Source organism: Berkeleyomyces rouxiae (assembly GCF_048999995.1).
Source record: "Berkeleyomyces rouxiae strain 22BRR77 chromosome Unknown BrBRR77_ptg000012l, whole genome shotgun sequence".
In the NCBI taxonomy this organism is placed as follows: domain Eukaryota; kingdom Fungi; phylum Ascomycota; class Sordariomycetes; order Microascales; family Ceratocystidaceae; genus Berkeleyomyces; species Berkeleyomyces rouxiae.
In genome coordinates, this window is record NW_027396502.1 from 1,793,597 (window position 1) to 1,812,858 (window position 19,262).

At 51.6% G+C, this 19,262-nt stretch overlaps 4 protein-coding genes across 4 annotated transcripts; 3 read left to right on the forward strand and 1 right to left on the reverse strand.

The window, feature by feature from the left end:
• Positions 1 to 1,485: 1,485 nt before the first annotated feature.
• On the forward strand, positions 1,486 to 4,941 carry BROUX77_007815 (uncharacterized protein; the record flags this gene model as incomplete). The annotated part of the gene is made up of 10 exons (XM_073752950.1): positions 1,486 to 2,053; positions 2,140 to 2,414; positions 2,469 to 2,651; positions 2,718 to 3,307; positions 3,375 to 3,602; positions 3,658 to 4,332; positions 4,403 to 4,507; positions 4,584 to 4,668; positions 4,736 to 4,841; positions 4,904 to 4,941. The coding sequence occupies 10 exons, from the start codon at positions 1,486 to 1,488 to the stop codon at positions 4,939 to 4,941; spliced, it is 2,853 nt and encodes a 950-aa protein (XP_073602108.1).
• Positions 4,942 to 5,661: 720 nt separating this feature from the next.
• Positions 5,662 to 7,335, forward strand: BROUX77_007816 (uncharacterized protein; the record flags this gene model as incomplete). The annotated part of the gene is made up of 2 exons (XM_073752952.1): positions 5,662 to 6,086; positions 6,165 to 7,335. 2 exons carry the CDS (start codon positions 5,662 to 5,664, stop codon positions 7,333 to 7,335), a joined length of 1,596 nt encoding a protein of 531 aa, XP_073602109.1.
• A 1,311-nt stretch (positions 7,336 to 8,646) lies between these two features.
• BROUX77_007817 (uncharacterized protein) lies at positions 8,647 to 10,892 on the forward strand (the record flags this gene model as incomplete). The annotated part of the gene is made up of 2 exons (XM_073752953.1): positions 8,647 to 9,249; positions 9,345 to 10,892. 2 exons carry the CDS (start codon positions 8,647 to 8,649, stop codon positions 10,890 to 10,892), a joined length of 2,151 nt encoding a protein of 716 aa, XP_073602110.1.
• A 781-nt stretch (positions 10,893 to 11,673) lies between these two features.
• BROUX77_007818 (uncharacterized protein) lies at positions 11,674 to 18,596 on the reverse strand (the record flags this gene model as incomplete). The annotated part of the gene is made up of 9 exons (XM_073752954.1): positions 11,674 to 12,979; positions 13,049 to 14,241; positions 14,307 to 15,027; positions 16,443 to 16,551; positions 16,609 to 17,548; positions 17,617 to 17,961; positions 18,116 to 18,136; positions 18,230 to 18,302; positions 18,571 to 18,596. The coding sequence occupies 9 exons, from the start codon at positions 18,594 to 18,596 to the stop codon at positions 11,674 to 11,676; spliced, it is 4,734 nt and encodes a 1,577-aa protein (XP_073602111.1).
• Positions 18,597 to 19,262: the final 666 nt, after the last annotated feature.

The following is a 19,262-nucleotide window of genomic DNA, read 5'->3' on the forward strand; positions in this document are numbered from 1 at the left end:
AATGTGATCTGATGTGTGGTGCAAGACAGACCAAGTCTCGCTGTCTGTTCTGCTTTGCTAGTTCTTGCTTTTGTGGAGCAATGGCTCCAGAACAAGGCGATATTCTTTCTTCTTCTTTTTTCCCTTCTTTTTAGTTGGTCATGCTTTCTTCTTGCTCCGCTGTAGAGGTGGGCATGACGGTGTTTTGGTAGTGTGTGAGGGTGATGGGGGTGATAACTATGCAAGGTTCAACTACTTATGCACTCATTCGCCTTGAGGAACGAAGCGTCGACGTAGCACCACGCGCCATAGCTAACGAGCCTTATTATGCAGAGGCTGGGGTGGGCGGGATTTGGTTTGGAGTTGAAGATACAGACGACAAGGACAAGACATATAATGAAGACGCACGTAGACGCCGGCACAGAACCTGGTGTATTTTTATACCTGTAGTTAAATGACCAGACATTAGTCGGCTGTCTTGTTTGGTGCTGCTTGGACGCAGACTTGAAGAGAAGAGGTGTCGTTGCTTTATCTCGGCTGTCATGCTTGCCTGTCCGTCCATTAAATCGTGGCCTGGGGCCATTTTGCTTCCTTGCAGTCTTCCTTGAAGCGGTGCTTGGGCCAGAGGGGAATCCTGCCTGTCCCTCGGCGCCGCTTCACGCAGGCCGCTACGATTGCTGCTGATTCTGAGTGGGAATTCATCCGTGGAGATGTGTATATGTATGTACGTACATACGTGGGCAGACGTCTTTGTTCTCTTTATCTGGCTCTTGATAACGTGTGTTTCGTGATCTGTCCCTTTATTGTCTGGTGCATTTTGTTTTCTTCTTCTTTGCAGGCCAGGGGCAAGGGAGATTTCCGTGCTGCGAGCAGTATAATTAAACGATTTGATATAGCGGCGTTGTCACCCCTGGATGTGAAGAGCAACGCCAAGGAAAGTGCGTCACGTGAGAAACATACCGCCGCCGCGATTTGGTGACACGCGCAGTCGGCAATGGACAGGACCAGCTGGCAAGGTCTTGTGGCAGCTGGCACACGGTACTTGTGCAGGCCAGGTATACACTACACGCAACACAGCGAGTGTGATAAAAGAGGATGTACCTGGGCATGTGTTGGCGGGCAACAATGGCCGCCCTCAGAAAAGAAGGCAGATGGAGCTTCGGAGGTTGCCAACTCCAGGCAGAATTGTGTGGTCACCTGTGAAAAACATCTAGTCCAAAGAAAACCAAGTATTACACTGGCGGTCGGCCTTCAATTGTGCTGTAAAATACCACCCCGACCTGTGTCATTCTGGTGCTATTAACCCACTGCTGTTTTTGTGTCGCCTCTGTTTCGCTGTTGCTAGGCGTCCTTCCCTCGGTGGGGTCCATCCATGTCCGGCAAAACATCAACAGCTCAATCTGCGCTGACCACATGGTACTATAGGCTTGCGAGTCTTGAGCGCCAACTACATCTGCAATAGGGCCTTCTAGTTTCTGCCGGCTGCCCCGACGCCGTTATAGTATTATGAATAACAATAATCGAATGAACAAGCAAATCTTCCACACCACGTCGGTGGACGCTGCCCGGCAGAGTGCGGCTACGCGGCATGTCCACAATGAACAACACAAACAGTCCTTCGTGTTGCCCGCCGTGGGCTCCAAACGGAGCTTGACCGAGGCCTTTGAACCAGGCCTCAACGGGAACCATCTCGGAAAAGAAAACATCAAAAGACCGCAGGTGTTTCGTTCATCCAGTGTCCCCTTCAACAACGCCAAGAAGCTCCCGCGGCTGTCTCCCAGCGAGATAGTCCTGCTTACTGTTGATAAGGATCTAAACTCCGGAGAGCCCTCAGAGTACTCCCAGCGTATGAAAATTTGTGCTACCCCAACCGATGACATTGATCCTACCCTGTCTCTGGCATATGAAGCCTTTGGTCTTCCGCCTACTCTAGTCTCAACATTCCGCGATCTCGGCGTCAAGAGCATATATCCATGGCAGAGGAACTGCCTCATGGCACCAGATGTGCTCTCTGGAGAGAAAAATCTGATATACAGTGCGCCTACGGGTGGTGGCAAGTCGCTTGTTGCCGAAGGTGAGGCAGAACAAGCGTGATTCTATACATGATGCTAGCTTTCAAATGATAGGGCCGTACTAACTGACACGGCTTCATCTATTCAGTATTGATGCTTCGACGAGTTCTCCAAGAGCCACGCTCCAAGGCTATTCTTGTCCTGCCATACGTTGCGCTGGTCCTTGAAAAAACAAGATGGCTTCGCAATCTGGTCCAGAACACAAAGAGGCCCGGCACAGAAATGTCAGAACAAGCTCGTGCCCGAAATGCATGGCATCAAAGGGCAGATGCAGATGCTATAAGAGTTGTTGGCTTTCATGGTGGCAGCAAGCTCAAGGCGACCTGGAATGACTTTGAGATTGCTGTGTGCACTATTGAAAAGGTGAAAGAAGTCTAGCCCAAAGAGTATGTGTATGTGCTAATAAAACCTATCTAGGCTAATTCAATGATCAACACCGCCATTGAAGAAGGCCATGTGTTCGACCTCAAGGCTGTAGTACTGGATGAGATTCACATGATTGACGATGGTCACAGAGGATATTTGATGGAACTACTAACATCGAAGCTACTGTCTATTGCCCAACCAATCCAAATCATCGGTATGAGTGCTACGATCTCGGTAAGTCCATCTCTGCTGCGGCCAGTACACAAACACCATCTAACTAGGCCTTTGCAAAACCTTCAGAATATCGAGCTTCTTGGCCGTTGGGTTGATGGTCATGCCTATGTCACGAAATATAGACCTGTACCCATTGATGAACATCTTGTTTATGACAGCAAAATATATCCTGCTGCCAACACTCTTAGCCTGATCAAAACAGCAAAGGAGCTCAGAGCTGGGACCCAACAATTATCCCAACAAGCCCCACGAGCTATCAGAGCAATAAGACCATCAATTCATAGCGAATTCAAAGACCCAGTACTCAATGCAGTTGTGGCTTTGGCTTGTGAAACTGCGACAAGAGGCTACGGAGTACTTGTCTTTTCAAGCAGCAGGTCGGGCTGCGAGACCGTGGCAAAATGGATAAGCCGTGCTTTACCAGACCCTGAAAAACTACCCTTCAAAATACTAGAGCCACGACTGGATCTCGTCGATGCACTGGCAGGTCTTAGCACTGGCCTGGACCATGTACTGGCAGAGGCGATACCTCATGGTGTTGGATTTCACCATGCCGGTATTACGACTGAAGAGCGAGATATGATAGCGGAGGCCTACGACAAGGGCGTCCTCAAGGTGTGTGTTGCAACATGTAGTCTTGCAGCGGGCATCAATCTGTGAGTGTACTGCGAGTTGAAGAGATGTGGATTGTTACGCTTGAGCAATGACTAACATGTATCAAAGGCCCGCCCGTCGGGTTATTCTTCACAATGCTCGTATGGGCCGCGAATTTGTTGGGCCTTCCATGTTGCGTCAGATGCGAGGTCGTGCTGGGCGAAAAGGAAAAGATGAAGTTGGTGAGACATATTTGTGTTGTCGTGAAGCTGAGCTTGAGCATGTTGTAGATCTGATGCATGCTGATCTACCCGCCATTATTAGCTCTCTTAACACTGACGAACGTAGAGTACAAAGGTATGACCCAAAGTCGCATGCAAACCGGGACTTTGCAATGCTAATCTCCTCATAGGGCGCTACTGGAAGCAATATCCATTCGTCTCGTAGCTACATTTGAGTCCATTTATGACTATCTATCGAAAACCCTGCTCTACCATTCTGATGAATCAATGGATCTCTCCAGTTTGACGACCAAATGTATTGACCAGCTACAGAAACTGGAATTAATTGCGCATGACCAGCAAAAGGAAGAATACAAGGCTACACAACTGGGAAATGCTATTGTGGCATCGTCCTTCAACCCAGAAGATGGTCTATTCATCCACCGCGAGCTTCAGCGAGCCCTCAAGTCGTTTGTCATGGACGGAGACTTGCATATATTTTACACCTTCACACCCATCAATGTTGCTGATGTCGTTGTCAACTGGCAAATCTTTATGGACGAGGCCGAGAAGCTTGACGACAGCGGGCAGCGGGTACTAGAGGTTGTCGGCATCAAAATGTTTCACTTGATCCAGCTCTCCAGAGGCGCTACTTTGCACGAAAACACGCCAGAGGAAAAAGAACAGGCGAGAATCTTGAAGCGGTTTTACCTGGCTTTCCAATTGCGTGACCTATGCAACGAAGTACCAGTTCATATGGTTGCTCGGCGATACGATATGCCACGGGGCATGGTGCAGACCCTTTCACAGACATGCCAGGGCTTTGCAGCCGGCATGGTCAAGTTCTGTGACATCATGGGTTGGGGGTAGGTTTGGCAGGTTTTCCTTGAACTTGAAGGTTGTATGCTAATTCATCTACTGTGTACACATCTGTAGGGCATTGAGCGCCGTGCTAGATCATTTCACGGACCGACTGAAAGCGGGTGCCCGGGCAGATTTACTTGAGCTTGCCAAGATTACATTCATCAAAAGCCGAACAGCGTATGTATTTGGTCCAAAATGGACTGCTGTCTGGACGAGAACAGAACGACGTGACTGACAGAATTTATGACGTTAGACGAATCTTTTGGGACAATGGATTCAAGACGGTGGCTTCGGTGGCAAATGCTGCACCGATTGAGCTGGTGCCGATTCTGATGCAGGTAAGGCAGACCGGTACAAAGGGTAAGGCCTCGGCAACATGACGCTAACTAACTGACAACTTTACAGGCGGAGCCAAACAAAATACGCACACAGGGCGACGAGGACGAGAACCGATCTAATCGGCTTCTTGCCAAAGCAAAGGTCATTTCGGAGAGCGCAAATCGCCTATGGCGTAAGTTTACGTTTAGTTTCCATGATTGCAAATGTTGTGCACTGCTGACAATGGATGTGTAGAGACGGAGATTGAAGCGAGCAGATTCGAAGAGGAATAGAGAAGGGGCAGTCTATGTGACCCAAGGGCATAAGATATCGACGCATTAGGATGTACTGGGCTCTATGCAGATGCGGATGCAGGTCCTGACCGCCTTAGTTCTGGGGTAGCAAGCAAGATGCTATGACGCCACAACGCCACAACGGGCTGGCTGCTGACAAATATGTGGCGCTGACACAGGCTGACCAGAATCATCCAAGCACGGCAACGCAGAACACTGCTCATCTTTTTTTTTTTTGCCCTGATTCCTGAAGAGCCTTGCGTTTTCTGATTATCGACGCGTTTTTTCTTCCCTTGCAAACATCATTTCTTTGTCTTAGTAAATCCAAAATAAAAAAGAGACTTTTTTTTGGTCTTTGACTCCGTCGCCCTTATAAATCCTTTTTTTTTTTCACAGACGCTCCAGGACGGCCTCTTCAACCTGACAGCCTCTCGTCTACAAGCTTCTCCCTATATCTAGCGAGTCCCCCTCGTTTACCTGCACGCCCGCACCTTGCTGTATCCTTCATTTTCTCTTTGACTTGTCCTGCTTCCTTTTCCGCTCAGCCTTATTCAGTTTTGAGTTTCCAGGAACACGAGCGAAGCACAGTCGACTGCCAAGCGCAACTCTCCACCAAGCCAACAGAACATCGGTTCGGTTCCATTCGCGCATTTTGCTCAGCATCATCTGCCGTTTTACTCTATCCCGATCGCATTCCAGCTTCCACAAGGCGCCTTCACTATGCCCATCGAGGTTCAGCCTAACACGCCCTTGGCAGAGGCGCTCAATGCCGCTGTGCAGCCCAAGCTGGAAGAAATCGGCTGGGGCAGCGGTGACCCGGATGACACCTCGCTGGCCGAATACATTGTGTTGATGCTGGTCAACGGCCGGTCGCAAGACGAAATCGCCGTCGAGATTTCCCAGGAGCTGCTGGGCCAGAGCACCGACGACCCCGTAGCGCGCGAATTTTCACAATGGCTTTTCGCCGAGGTCGAGGCGCAAAACGCACGAATCAACGGCGCCAGCACAGCTCCGGCGAATGCTGCCCCCCCCGGTATCTCAACCATGTTCTCCAGCCATGGAGCTTCGGATCAGCAGGGCGATGCCACAATGATGAGCGATGCCGATAGCATGGACATGTCCGGTGATATGTCGCAGATGAACGTGTGAGTGCCGCTCCAGCCCCCTCGAATATTATTATTATCCCCTGTATTGGTGATTTCAGCTAACCTGTTAATTTCCAGCCCTACTGGTCCCAAATCGATGCGCAACGGCAATGGAAACGGCAACATGAATAACCGCGGGCGTGATCGTCGTATGTTTAACCAGATGAATAAGAACATGGATCGGTCAGTGGACGGCGGACTCCACCGCGTACAAAGAGGATCTGGCAACGAGCGCATCAGCTCGCACAGAGGACCCAACAACATGGGTCCGGGAATGCGCAACAACCACAACATGCGTGGCGGCCGGAATAACATGAACAACCGGTCAGCTAGTGTGCAAGCTGGCCTCAATGCCGCTGCCATGGGTCAGAATATTGTCAACCTGCCTCACGGCATGAACAACAACTGGGCCGGCCCGATGGGAGGTCCTGCCATGGGCGGTGTTCCCGGCCAGCAGCCGTCCCAGATGGACCTGTTTGCTCTACTGGAGCAGCAAAATCGCATGATGGCCCAGCTGTCACAACAAATGATGCATAACAACCACGGCCGAGGTGGCCGCGGCGGAGGCCGTGGTGGTCACAACAGCAGACGAGGCAATCACAACAACCACAGCACCTGGACGCCCGGTAGCGGCGCTAAGCCCGAGCGCAACGAGAACGGTGATGAAATGCAGACCGATGGTGCCGAGGGCGAGGACGTTGACATTTCAGGCAAGCGCGAGCAAATGAACCCCGAAGACTCAATGTGCAAGTTCAACCTGCGCTGCACGAACAAGGACTGTAAATTTGCCCACCAGTCACCAGCAGCACCCCCTGGTACAACCGTCGACATCAAGGATATCTGTAGCTTTGGCGCTGCCTGCAAGAACTGGAAGTGTGCCGGCCGCCATCCATCGCCTGCGGCGCGCCTGGCCCACCAGTCAGAGCAGGACTGCAAGTTCTTCCCCAACTGCCACAACCCGCACTGTGCCTTCAAGCACCCGTCGATGCCGCTGTGCCTCAACGGCGCCGATTGCACAACAGCCGACTGCAAGTTCACCCACGTCAAGACCAAGTGCAAGTTCAACCCATGCTTGAACCCCAAGTGCGCCTTTGCTCACGATGAAGGCCAGCAGGGCGGCTTCAAAGACAAGGTGTGGACACCGACTGGTGGCGCCGCTACAGGCGGTGAGCACGTCAGCGAGCGTAAGTTTGTCATTGATCAGGAGGAGCCGGTGCATGTCAAGCCGGAGGATGTGGACATTGCGTAAGGCATCTCTGTCTTGTCTATTCCCTCGCCGCTACCCCCGGTTGGTCCAGATGAAAACGACACAGAGGACTGCATGCCGTTGGAGAGACGGGAGAGGGAATAGAAAGTACTGGGAAAATAACAAAGGAGGGGAGGTATATGAAGTTGGTGGGGGGATGAAGGCGAGGAGCTACATGAACTGCAATGAAAGGGACGGGAAAGGGAAATTCTGCAAATATGAAAGGAATTCAATGAAATCACAAAGAGAACAAAAAAAACAAAAAGACAAACAAGAAGAAACGAGAGAAAAACAAAGAAAAACAGACGAAAAGCATACCACCGTCATGTCGCGAAAAAAGAAGATTCGCATCGTTGCATTTGAATTCGCCGTCTCAGCGCCCCAGATTCTGGCGTGTTGATCCCAGCTCTTGTTCTCGAGGCGCCGCGCTCCTGGCCTACGTCTTTCGGGGCCCTCGGTCCTGGCCAAGGCCGAAGCCCGCCGAGATATCGGGAGAGTGTTGTTGTGTCTTGCTCTCAGTGCATATTCACGCCTTGTTCATATTAGGTTTCGGGTTCTTTTTATTCTTTGGGTATTGGAGTTTAGCGGGTGGGCGTATAACGGCTAGTTGGCATATGAGATGTATCACAGTCACGGACCCTTCCGCTGGCGGGGTTTGTTTGTTTTTTGTTCTTGTTTCGCTATGATAGATGGTCATGTAGATTATGTGTATATGATTGTTTTGTCTATCCATGCTTTGATTGAATAGCCTTGCTATGATGGTGCTGTAGATAATGTAGGCCAGAGTTTGCCTGAAGATATCGTAGCGGTGGTGGCTAATACCCCGGTGCCAGCCGCCATCTATCTAGTTACAGCATACGATACAACTAAATACCTGGCCCAAGTGGAAAGTGGATCGCGCCAGCTTGGGGTAGCTGCTCTCGAAGCTTTCTTGGGGTCTGCTCCAAATGGACAGTGGGTTCAGGCTGAAGTGCAGCCTTGCTGAGCGCCAAGCTTTATTTAGTAACTACCAGACAAGGGAAACTGCCGATTCTGGACGACATGCGAGCAATGAGAGCATGTGGGATTTTTTTTTCGGGGGGAAGCTTTTTGTTCTAATCTTTGGCAAGAACGACGTGCAAAAATAGGATAGAAGTGTACTTTTTTTTTCTCTGCCTTCTTTTTATAGATTGGCCTTCTTCTTTCTCCTTTTCTTCTGGGTCATCCGCTGCTCAATTAACTCGCTATCTTCCAATCCGCCCGCCAGCTTTTGGACCGCGCCCGGCTGATTTCTTCCTGGTTCCTCGTTGTGAGCCAAACTCCGCCAACGCCATCATGCAGGCTGCTGCTCAGCTTGCCCGCGGCTCGTTGTGCCGCGGAGCGCCAGCCTCGCTCACGCGGCTTGCTGCGGGACGTCTCTGCCGCCCGGCGCTTGTGCGATATCGGCCGTCGAGCGCGGCGGCATTGGTCGTGCTATCTGCCGCGTCGTCGTCGGGCTTTTCAACAGTGCGGTCTTCGGCTCCCGCGCTAGCTTCCAGTCGGCTTGGCGAGGTGGAGCACCAGAGCAAAAAGGACAGGGCCGTGGAGAAGGAGGACGAGGATGAGGAATTCGACGACAAGGACGACTTAGCTTATGAAGACGAGGATGACGATGGGCGCTTTCCGGTGCTCGAGGAACTCAGTTCAATGCCAAACAACGTTGGAATTCTTGGCGGTGGTATCACGGGCCTATCGACGGCATACTATCTGGCCAAGGAGAACCCCGACATGAAGATCACCGTCTTTGAAGCCAGCAACCGCTTGGGCGGCTGGATGGACACCCAAACGGCCATTGATCCCCAGTCGAAGATGCCAGTGTACATTGAGAACGGGCCCAAGACTCTGCGATCATTGACGTCTACGCCAACACGCGCTGATGACTTTGTTCTGGCTGATATGGTGAGTGGCTTCCCAGCCTTCCCCTCATCCTGATCCCTCTCATCTGTTCTCTTCCTGTCTTCACCAAATATATTTGTCTAACTATTCTCTCTTAGCTCATCAGTCTGGGAATCCACCCATGTGTGACTGTCCCCGGCGCCAAGTTTGTCCTAGATGCTCAACCGAACCAGACAGATCAGAACGGAGAGTATAATGTTTCACATCTACTTCGCATTCCCCCGCCGCTGCTGCTAAAGCAGCTGTTGCACCCGGCGTGGAAGGGCTGGGCCAAGTCGGTCCTAGCCTTTTGGATTCTGACTCTCAAGGTGCGCTTTGGCCTGGCCAAGTTCCCAAAGGACGAAGATGACATGACAGTGGCCGAATGGCTGCGAAGTCTCGGCATCGGCAAGGAACACAGCGCGCCCATGCTCGAGAGCATGATTTCTGCAATGGCACACGGGATATATGGCGGCGATATTGAGCAGCTTAGTGTGCAGAGCTTCCTGAACACGAGATACTTCCAGCTGTATCGCCGGGATCAGCCCGATGAGACACGCATGGTGCCAGTCCAGGATCTTCAAATTATGCAGGAACTTGGTGACGATCCTGCTGTCGTGGACTACATCAAGTACATGGGCCTGGGCGAGTCTCTTGTTTTCCCTGGCGGAATGCAAACTCTTATCGGGGCACTGGAGGGTACCCTTAGTACCCAACCCAACATCACTATCCTCAAGAATGAAAGGGCCACATCATTGAAGTATGATGAGAAGGATGATAACATAAAGATCACTTCCGCATCATCTACTACTGGCGCCACAACTGAGCATGTCTTTGACAAGGTCGTCTCTACAATCTTCTCTCGCCACCTTGCATCTCTTGTCCCTAACCCTGATGCCCCCGAAACATCCCTCCTGCCTACTTTAGCGAGCCGCAAAGCTGTCACCGTGCTCAACGTCGGGTTTTACTTTGACCAGAAGCTTGACCTCCCTTACAACTACACTGGTGTTCTTCCGTTACCCTCTGTCAAGGGCCCTGTGCTCGGCGTCTTCGTCGACTCCAATCTCCACGGCCCCGACACCGAAACCCACATCCGCGCCCACGAAGCCCCCGGCACCAGGCTCTCCGTTCTTGTCGGCGGCCACCACTGGGACCACCTCTCGCCGCGCGATCTCGACGCCATGCAAGTCGAGGGCGAGGAGGCGGCACGCCAATTCCTGCGCCAGCACCTCTCCATCACCGAGACGCCCGCCATGGTCCGCTCGCACGTCGCGCACGAGTGCATCCCGCAGCACGTCAAGGGCCACCGCCACGCCATGGCCGCCGCGCACAACGACCTCCTGGCCCACTTTGGTGGCCGCCTGGCCGTGGCCGGCGGCTCGTACACGGCCATTGGCGTGCTGCCGTCCATCCGCGCCGGCTACTGCATTGCGCAGCAAATCACCACGTTCAGCGAGGTCGACTCGCCCGATTACGACTACACCGGTCTGACGGGCCTGGCGCAGTTTGTCCGCTCACAGCAGTTTGCCGATGTCGACAACGAGACGCTAGCGCAGTTTGGCAAGAAGACGCACTATACTGTCGAGGACCCGGACGCGCTTGAGCGGTTCAGGCATCTAGTTAGCCGCATCGGTGCGCCACCTACCGGCAACGAGAACAAGGAGTAAGGGGAAGGGCAGGAAGACACTAGACGAGATATGACCTTCTGGGCATCTCTTTTTTTTCTTTTCTCTTGCAGGATCAGAGTGCTGAAAAATCGTGTACAATAGCACACAAAATATATGTACAACTACCATCGTCAATATAATCACATAAACATAGATACACACGCATGTTTGAGTACTCCCCAGATTGAAAGAAAAAAAAGCTAGTGGCCGTTATTGATTTGAGGTAACTAGATACCATGATGAAAACTGCAACAAGAAGAAAGAAAAAAAAGCTATCAGACAAACAACAAACTCATACTCCTCGCCCAAGCAGCATCACGCCAATCAACCCATATCAATAGGTAAAAATAAAATAGGGAAAAGAAGATCTCTTGCCACTTTTCACACGAGGCTGGTGGTAAAAGATCAAGAGGATGCCCTCCAGAAGGGGAAAAGAGAAAGATAAACAAACACATAAAACAGGAGTGCGGAGGGGAGAAGTATATCTCGCTTCAGCCACAAAAATAAGACAGTAACCATAAGACACCTTGCTTTGTAGGGAAAAAAAAAAAAAAAAAAAAGAGAAAAAGAGAGAGGATCATCGAAATAAGAGCGTTGATGAGTCAAGTTAGGGGAATCAGAACAAGCCCAAATAGAAAGGAAGAAAAAATAAAACAAACCCCCATCATTCATAGTCCAAGAACGCCCCCCCCCCCAAAAAAAAAAAGAAGAAACGCACGTCCACTCATGCACCAGGAAAATTAACCCACGAAACCCAACCTGCAACGGCCGTGGCCCAGCCTCAGCCCCAGACCTGCTGGTCGGCAGCCTTGATCATAGCCTTGACATGCGTGATGCCGCGCGTAGCTAGGCCGGAGCCGAGGGCAAGCCAGCGGCCCTCGGGATCGGGGGTGCTGAAGAGCGTGGCGAGGCGGGCAGTGACGTCCTCTTCGGTAGAAATGTCGGAGAGCGCGACGCGCTCGAGCATCCACCAGATGGCGCCGGCGCGCACGCGCGCCTTGATGTCGAGGCGCAGGGCGATGCCCGAGGCCAGGTGGTAGATGAGCGACGAGGCGCCGGGGCTCATGTGCAGCGCGCGCACGACGCCCATGTTGAGTGCGGCGCGTTCGGGGCTGCTGTTGATGATTTGCGAGATGGCGTCCATGACGGCGAGGGTACGCGGAAGAGTGCGAACGAGGGTGTGGAGGCCGCCAGGTTGGTTGGCGATGCGTGTAATCATGGTACCAACCATTTGATGGGGGTCTTTGTCGTCGAGAATGACGGCTATTTGGTCGGATTTCCTTAGGTCAAGGACCACAGTCCACCTTGGAACGGCGGCGTCGGTAGACTTATCAAGTCTGACATTGGCTTCGCTATAGGTAAAGGCAACCCTGTGCAAAGCTACTGACCGGCATCTAACACAGGGGCCAGCCTTGGGGATGGCGTCCAAGAAGTCCACGATACGATCGATAGCTTCAAGCCGCGGCTTCAACAGTGGGCGAGTGGGAGTCCCCATTGGGCGAATGAGACGGATGCAGAACTCTCCAGTTTGCTTGTTGTAGCGGATATCATTGGACAAATGGGTTCCCAATGACTGGAACTTTTTCTTGTCTAGTACACGGACGATGCAGTGCGAGGACCACATGGGCGTCGGGGTAGACCGTGAGCGCGGTCCGGACGAGGCCACAGGCTGGCCCGCCACAACATTATCAAAGATAAGGGTGATTGTGTCTTCTGCCCAAGGGCCACGGCGGCTCTGAGACACCTCGGGATTGGTTGAAGTAGCACTTGATGTGCCGCTCGGCTCCGATGCCTTGGCCCCAGATGTAACAGACGCTCCGGTGATGATCCTGGACATCTGAATGGCGTCGGCAGACTTGGCCATGCCTGTGAAAGTGAGCTGATTTTCATAGGATCTTGGGCTAGGTAGCGTCGTTTCTTCTTTCACGGGTTCTGGCGTATCTGCTTTTTTGAATATCCGTTGATGGATATTGGCTGACAAGGAACTCCAGAATTTGGGTGACAGGTCGGCCTTCAAAGACGACATATTAAGCTGGATTGGTTGACCCTGAGCAAACCGGAAAGGCAGAGTTTTTGTTGGAGGGTGTCTGTGAATGTTCTGGTTAGTATACCGACAGTTTGAAACCATGATCAACGAAGTGAATGTTAGGACTTACACCTTGCAGAGATACCACTCGTCGCCTTGTGCCCTTAATACACACATGATGATCCATGTGGGTGTCATTTCTTTCCGCTGCAAACACAAGGACCAGAACGTGGTGTCGCGAATCTTCAAAACACTTCTGACATCATCAACTGGTAATGGGTTCTTGAAACATATCCAGCCTGTGCCGCCAGACTTTCTGAGCATCTCTTCCATGAGGAAGTTCCACCGGATTCCATCCATCGCAGTGGCACCTTCGCGGGCAGGATCAACCATTCTGTTGAGCTTAGTCTCGGCCTGTAGAGATGCTTTGGAGTGGGAGTTGAGCTTAAAGTCACCGGTTGTAGGTTCGATGATGACAGTAATTGATTCTTCGTGAGAACACTGCATGGTCAAGCTACTATTTGCAGGGTTTTTAGGGTCAAGAGAAACAGCGAGGCGAGCTTCGCCGGAGGCGTATCGTTTGTTAAGAGCAAGCTTTCTGTAGATGGACATGAAAATGTACTCGATGTGCTTGGCGAGAACTGTGGTGACTAGGTTTTCCATTGACAGATTGACACTGTCAAAGGGGATTTTTTCGTCTTTAACGGGCTTTCCGTCACGGAACCATGTGGCTGACAGCGTACTAGTGGTTTTGGGGTTCACCCACCCGGCTGTCTTTTTTATCTTGCTATTCACGGCAACGATGATCCAGTGTTTAGACCCGTTAGGCCCAGGATGATTGGGCCAATACTGAACGGAAAACGCCCGGTCCAGTGTTTCGATAGATAGGGCACCACTCCACGATGTTTTGCTGAGTTCCACAGCCTGGCGCTTCATCTCGTTGACCTTGTGGGTTAAAACGAATTCATGGAGGAACTTGTAGCAGCCCGTCAGATTGTCCTTGGCAATAGCACTGTTGACCATGGTCTCCAGATACATTCGGAGGCTGAGGGAAATCTCGGAGGGCGCGGGAGAGCACTTGAAGCGGAAGTCAACAAACCACAGTTGTTTGGTATTGTCTTCGTCGGCTATTGTGAGCTCAACCTCAAACTCGCCTTCTACAGAGAAGACTACGCGGCCATCTCGGATGGTGTAGTCACGGAAGTGTATGGGGATATTGTTGTAATCATCGAGGTTGAGGCGGATAGTGAGAAGCGTGTTGACGTTTTGTACCCATTTCAGCATTTCTTCGTCCGTCATTGGGTCTGGGTCAATGTATTGAAGCTGGTGTGCGCATTAGCAAGCGGCCTAGTTGACATGAGCGAAAACCAAGAGAAGAGAAGACTTACATCAGGAAAGAAGGATCCATCGCCGGTTGATAATACATGAAGCGCAGTCTTTAGATCTGGACTTGGCAAGCGGGCAAATGTCAGGTCACGTTTGACATTGATCATTTGATCTAGTCGCAGCTCATACTCAGCCATAACCTGGCCAAGATGCGCCTTAAGATCAATAAGCTTGCTAACGTCTTTACTGCCGCGACTCCAGTCGGCAATAATGAGCGCCTTTATCCATTTGCCATGCATCTTCTGGATCGCCTGGTTCAGGACAACCTTCTTGGCAACACTCTCCTTGCACTGATCAAACTCTTCCTTTTGGCCCGGGCCGCCATTTGCAGAAGGTGGCTGAGGAGGAGGCAGTGGCATAGAGGCGAGCTTGACAATTGTGTCGGTAAGCTGGTTATGTGACAATTGCGCGAGTCTGGTGACAAGCTTCGATATGGGAAAGAAGCCCTCGGAAATGTGGGTGATTTCTGGCGGAAGATCGTTGCTTCGGGTGGGCAGCACCAGAGTGGTGCTTTCGCCCATGTTTCCCGCTGTGTTGTCGTGTGCTTGATCTTTTAGATCAAGCCTGGGCTGGGACTCGCCCGAGGCTGCCTCGCTGCCGTTCTGCATGTTTACAATGCCAGGCATCGAGCGCGCGATGTTGGCTGAGGTTGGCTGAGCGCTGTCCGACTGGCTGTGTTGCTGACTACGTAATCTTCGGGGCAGACGTTCAGTGGTGATGGTGCTGGCGATGTGCCCAGTAAGGATTCAACTTCTGGTGCGGGTTTGGTCGTCGGAGCAAGCGCTATTGTGAGATCGTGGGGCGCTATTTCACAGCAAGCCGAGACGCTGAATCGGCAGAAGAAACGAAGCCGGGAGAGTCAGTTGTGGATGATGACGCTGGTTTATATGGGAGGTCGTTAGAGTGAGTTCGGGATGCGGTATGGTGCTGATTAAGGCTGTAAAGACTTTTGAGTGGCAAAACGCTGGGCGTAGGAGATGAAGATAAAATAGCGAAACTAGGTGTGCTAGGCCGACGATTAAAAAAATGTCTGGTAGGAAATATAGAGCAAAAAGAAGGAAATCGATGAACGAATGGATACTGGCGAGAAGGGAAAAGGTTTCGCCGACGGCCAGTCAAATGGGCGGCAGCGAAATAGGTGACATGCAGAGACCAACCCTAATTCGGATGCTCGTTCGTAGTCTATCCGGTCACGTCGCCCACGTCAAGCTTCTGGATCGGGCAGCGGGAGGCGAAATAAAAACAAGGAAACAAGAAAAAAAAGCGTGTCAAGACGTGAGAGTGACGCTAGACGAAGAATAACGGGGAAATTTTTGTCGCGATGGGTTTGGTTTCGCTTGTGTCATGCAACAAGGCCGTCGCGTAGGTCAATTTTAAGGGTTAGAGCGCAGGGCGCAAGCAGCACCAGCTGTCAGCGATCAGATCGCAGCTGGGATGCATACATGTGGGTGGGTGTTTATCTGTGGATGAGTAGAAATCCGAGACGCTGGCGGGCGGTAAGGACGCGAGGAGCAGACAGTGGGTGCGGACAAGAGGCGGATTTCAAGCAAGCTTCAAAAAGGTGATGTTGCTGATGGCGATTTTGTGTTGCTCATCGAGATTAGCCTCGCCTCATCTGCCCTAGTCTTTTGATTTTGAGCCTTGGCCACGGCTCTACCCAGTAGGCAATCTTCCACGCGTTTCTTCACGTGACCTGAAAAATGGCTTAATTGGGTTGATCGCAAGAATGCCATTTAACCCTGGTGGTTACAAAGACCCTAGCACTTCATGACTTCATGTTTCATGGATGTACATTTTTGTGTTCAATTGTTGATATTTTGCCTACATGTATGTACAAGTATTTGCTTCACAATCGTACAAACCACAACGCAAGTGCCCCGTTCCAGAGCCAGGTTTTTTTCATCCCGACAAACAGAAAAAGAAAAGAGAAAATAGTAGATGGGAAGAGAAATAGCACATTGCATCGACCAAGGCCACTGGCTAACTCGTAAAAAGGTACCAAGCAAAAGCAGCGTTTTGCGTTTTATCAAACTATGCCGCCACACTGACAGTTGCGAGATGTCCAATCAAGAAGCCCGGAACTTCCCCTCAACGAGAGCTGAGCCCGCCAGAGCGACTGTTTGGGTTAGCGGGCTTACAGCTTGCGGGGAAGGGCCGAGGTAGTAGGCCACTGGTAGCCAGCGGCATCACTGAACTTGTATCCATACGACGCAGTAAAGTCATCTAGCAGAGCCGGACCACGAGAGCCTAATTTGAATTGGTTAGCATAAAATTCTCGGTATGTGAACAGGAGAGTCAATTTACCATAGGGGTACTCCATCGGAATAATCTCCTTGTTGTCGTCCAAGTAGTGCAGCAGGGGAGTGAAAATTCTCCAGCTGGCGTCAAGCTCATCATCACGAACAAAGTTGGAGTGATCGCCTTTCAAGCAGTCCAGGATGAGCGACTCGTACGCCTCGGGGATCTTCAGGTCAGAGAAGCGGCGGCGGTAGGTCAGATCCAGTTCGGTGACGACGGTCTGCATGCTCAGACCAGGCAGCTTGGAGTTCATCTTGATGTAGACACTCTCGTTAGGCTGGATGCGCATGACCAGCTCGTTTCGCGGGATATCCTTGAAGATGCCCGAAGTGACATCCTTGAACTGGATCCGGATTTCCGTCTTTTGTTCGTTAAGGGCCTTGCCAGCCTTCATGATAAAGGGAACACCATCCCAACGCTCGTTCTTGATGTAAGCCACCAAGGCGCAGAAAGTGGGGCAACGCGAGTCCTTGGGGACGGTATCGTCCTCCTTGTACGAGGGCTTGCTGCCGTCCAATGAGCGACCATACTGGCCGATGATGACATCCTTGGGCTCAATAGCAGGGATTGAACGCAGAACACGCACCTTCTCGTCACGGATGTCCTCCGACGAGAAAGAAACAGGTCTCTCCATAGCCAGCAAAGTCAGTACTTGCAGGAGATGATTCTGCATAACATCACGAACAATGCCAAATTCGTCAAAGTAACCACCACGCCCCTCAGTGCCAAAAGGCTCCTTGAAAGTAATCTGAACGCTGTCGATGTGGTGGCGGTTCCAGGTAGCGCCAAGGAAAGAGTTGCCGAATCTAAGAATGAGAATGTTCTTGACCATCTCCTTACCCAGATAGTGATCAATGCGGAAGAGCTCATCTTCCTTCCAATCGGGCTCCAGAGACTTTTGAAGCTCCCGAGAGCTGGCAAGATCCTTGCCAAAGGGCTTCTCGACCTATAGTTGAGCGATTGTGGTTAGCTTGCATTTTCATAGCTTGAGGGACTGCTAAGGTAAAGGCTTACAATGACACGAGCGATACCCCGGTCAGGGTAGCAGCTGCGCTTCAGGTGCTGGGAAACAATGGTGAAAACACTGGGAGGAAGAGCCATGTAGAACAGGCGGTTGTTCTCAGGTCTGCCCTTTTCCAGGGCCTCGAGCTCGCGAGTTAGATTCTGGAAAGACTCGTCCTTGTCGTACTGGCCAGAGACGTAGGTGCACAGTTTGCAGAAATCATCGAGTTGCTGCTCCATCTCAGGAGTGGGTGTCTTCATATAGGTGCGGATACGACGAATGTATTCGTCGTGATCCATCTTGGTTCTAGCATAGCCGACGATTCTGATGTCCTTGGGCAGGAACTGGTTGCGGTACTACAGTGTGGAAGAGAAGGCGTGTAAGTGGCAACGGCTTCGAAATCAGGGCAATGTTTGAGTCGGCAAACAAAAAGGTGTAATCGCCCAACCTTGCGCAATAGGCAATTTGGGTATGATGCGATGCGATGGGAGACGAGGGGAGCTTGCTTACGAGACCGAAGAGAGCGGGGTACTAGACAATTGGAAAGGTACTGTTAGCAATGATATCACTGTAGACGCACTGGTTACAGGGCACCAGGCCGATGACGGATGGACTAAAACTCACCGTCTTCTTTTTGGCAAGATCGCCAGAGGCGCCCAACACGACAATTGTCGTGTTTTCCTTTAGCTCAATTGCACTGCAAGATGAAGTCGAGTTAGCAGCGATGATACTTGATAAACAGGCAGATAATCTAGGTAGTATTGGTTGGTTGAGAGGCCAGCCTGTGGCTGACAAAACATGGCACAGCTCAAATAATGCGATGGATTGCGACAGTGCAGCCGGCTGGAGCTTCAGAAAGCTCGACCGCAGCTTGGGCAATAAAGATACAGCTCACAAGCCGCACACCGGTAAGCAGCGCAGCAGCAGCGGCGAGGACATTGGGAAAGAGAGTGTCAAGGACGTACGCAGGGTCGTTCATGTGGCCAGCCATTATGTGTGTGATTGTGTGTTGAATTAGTGGAAGGAGGACAACAAGAAAGAAGACGGAGGTGGAGGCCAAGAGAGTTTTTGTAGGAAGGGAAGTAGAAAGAAAAGATGGACAGGTCAGAAGTGCAGCTATGATGTGGAATGTGGAGGCGGCCGGCCAAGTTGAGCTGTGTGGGAAGCAACCAAGGGCGAGGAAAGAGCAGAGAGAGGGGCAAGAAGGATCAGATTCAGATTGGCCAGGCAAGAAGCGCTACAGCGCTCGGCGTGGTGGGTGCTGAGCGTACTGAAAGTGCTGAGCGTGCTGAAAGTGCTGAGCGTGGGCTTGGGTTGGAGGCAAGCTGCTTAGAAAGCGATGGCCTGTCTGCCTGAGATGGTTGGGGTGGGGAGGGGGGTCTGCTTAATCGCCTAGAACGCAATTAAAAAAAGCGAGAAACAATGGCCGAGACAGGCCACTCACTGCAGGCGGGCAGACCGCCGCCGGCCCAGTTACAGCGCCAGCTACAAATATACAAGTATAGCACCCACCCACACTACGCAGAGATGGGGAAATACAGGCAGCCACAACGATAGCGCTATAGAAGCTTTGAACCTCTGTGTCTTGCCAGCCAACAGGGTGTTGAGCTGGGAAGCCGGGGCGTAGCAGAAGATGCTGGTCGGGTTAGGGATGGCT